Here is a 2,190-nt window from a genome sequence, read left to right as displayed (position 1 = left end):
CGACTATGTTGAAAGTATCATTTTCTCTATCTTATTGATCATCTGCTCTATTGGAGTCCCATTAAATGGAATTGTTATTTGGCTGCTTGGCTTCCAAATGAAGAGAAACCCTTTCACAGTATTGATTCTTAATTTAGCTATTGCCGACTTTGGATTTCTCATACTTATGACTGTATATTGCATTGACGATTTTATACATGTTCTACAGTCAAGAATTCTCCAGAAAATCTTCTTTTCTCTCTCCGATGTCACATATATCAACGGTCTATTTCTTCTGACGGCCATCAGCATTGACCGGTGTGTGGCTGTCCTCTTCCCAATCTGGCATCGCTGTTCCCGGCCAAAATATTTGTCCCCTGCTGTCTGCGTCTTCCTCTGGATCTTCTCTTCCCTCCTGATGGGAATTCATTACATTATGCAATATTTGTTTTGGAATCTCCATTTGGTTGTGACTGCTGTGCTTTGCCTTCCTCTGATCACAACCTCTACTGTGATCCTATTCATCAAAATATGCCTTAAATCCAAACAGATGAAACGTGGAAGACATTTAGTGATGATCCTAATTACTCTTCTCTGTTTCCTTATTCTTAATCTTCCAATATACATCTACGTGTTCATTACTCATTTTCTTAAGACGGAGAATTTATTTGATGCTAATGAACTGGATTTCTACTTAAGTCCAAGTGCTTCTCTAAATAGCAGCGTTAACCCAGTGATTTATTTTCTGGTGGGGAGAAAGAAAAGAGCTCAGTCCAGGGAGAGCATCAAGGTCATTTTTCAAAGAGTCTTCAGAGAAGACGAAGCTCCTGAAACCAGATTAAAATTTACAAACAATTTCATAACCCTCCGCAAATGCGAAATTTCAAAATCCTGGATCTCTCTTATGAGTACAAAATTGTATTTCTTGTTTCAGAAATAAAGTATGAATAGGTTTTCTGGGCCTCCAAAAGAATGATATCAGAGTTCATCTTGAAGATTGGGGGGAAATGTGGGAAGCAAGAGTTTTCCCTCCAAAGTGTGCCATTTACACAATCCCGCAGTCATTAGATTAAGCCAACTTAAGCCAACATCCTGCTGGCTTCCGTAACCGAAGTCACTGGGGAAGTAGCCACTCAGATGAGAAAGTGGCTGATGTCGGGTGAGGAGGGGAGGAGCATAAGGGGGAAGGTGAGCAAATGGCAAACAGCAACAGGAGACTGGGCTTTGTATGAACGTGTGAAGGAGGGTCAAGGAAGATGTGCAGGGATATCCAAGTAATTTGGATGCAAAAGTGCAGATGGGCTGGGGGAGAGTGCATGGGCGGGAGAAACTTATCCCAGCAAATTGTGGCCTTTCCTGCCAGCTTCCCCACTGACTCTCTGGGCAAACCAGCAGGAAAGGTTGAAAATGGGGATCATGTCCTACAGTAGTGGCCAAAATTGTGGACACCTTTTGGGAAAAGTGTACAGTAGAAATGCCACCTTTGGTTAGGGTTCCATCATTTTTTCTTCTAATTTCTTTATAACTGTTAGCCTTGTTCACTGAATAATACTATTTTACATCGCTTTCTGGGTGACCAGTCAACTCTTTGCACCATTACTTTAATGTTATTTCATTTTACAAGCTCACTAAATGAAAGAACACAAAAAACCCCAATCAACTTGATAGCGATCACATGACACACTGACAAATGTCCTCCTCTCAGCTTCAATACATGACATCTATAACTGAATCCTACTGTGATCTGATTGGCTCATTTCCAAAACAAGGTGACACCCGATCGTCTCTCTAAACACTCATGCTCATTGGCTACAATCAGGTGAAGGAAAGCTACCTGAGATCAACCTGAGCAAGTTGTGCTTCCTTTTTCTGGTTATTTGCCTATAACTTTTCCTAGAATAAAGGAAAGATAATTGAACAAACTATGTTGCATTACATTCTTGATTAAATTATCTTTCCATTGATATATAATTTTATGGTACTATTCCCAAAAAAGGTGGTGTTATTAGCCATCAAACCTCAAATGTACACACACAGTTTGTGAACTGCTAAATTATAATTGTTCCCTTCACCTGAGTGATATTGTACCTTCTTATGAAGAACAGAATAATGGAGTCAGAAGGAATCTTGGAGATCTTCTAGTCCAGCCCCCTGCTCATACAGGAAACCCTATATTTTTTCAGACAAATGGTGGCCCAGTTGATTAGATTA

General features: G+C 40.1%; 1 protein-coding gene across 1 annotated transcript in view; it reads left to right on the top strand.

Moving 5' to 3' along the window:
- Positions 1–919, top strand: part of LOC107301297 (mas-related G-protein coupled receptor member H-like) — a 9,714-nt gene extending 8,795 nt beyond the window's left edge. The window contains exon 2 of the mRNA XM_015830542.1: positions 16–919. Within this exon, the coding sequence (XP_015686028.1) occupies positions 16–919 (904 nt within the window). The remainder of the gene's footprint in view (positions 1–15) is intronic.
- Positions 920–2,190: the final 1,271 nt, after the last annotated feature.

The sequence above is a fragment of the Protobothrops mucrosquamatus genome, unplaced genomic scaffold, assembly GCF_001527695.2.
Source record: "Protobothrops mucrosquamatus isolate PMUCROS unplaced genomic scaffold, P.Mucros_1.0 scaffold11312, whole genome shotgun sequence".
Classification (NCBI taxonomy): domain Eukaryota; kingdom Metazoa; phylum Chordata; class Lepidosauria; order Squamata; family Viperidae; genus Protobothrops; species Protobothrops mucrosquamatus.
This window is presented reverse-complemented; position numbering and strand designations above follow the sequence as displayed.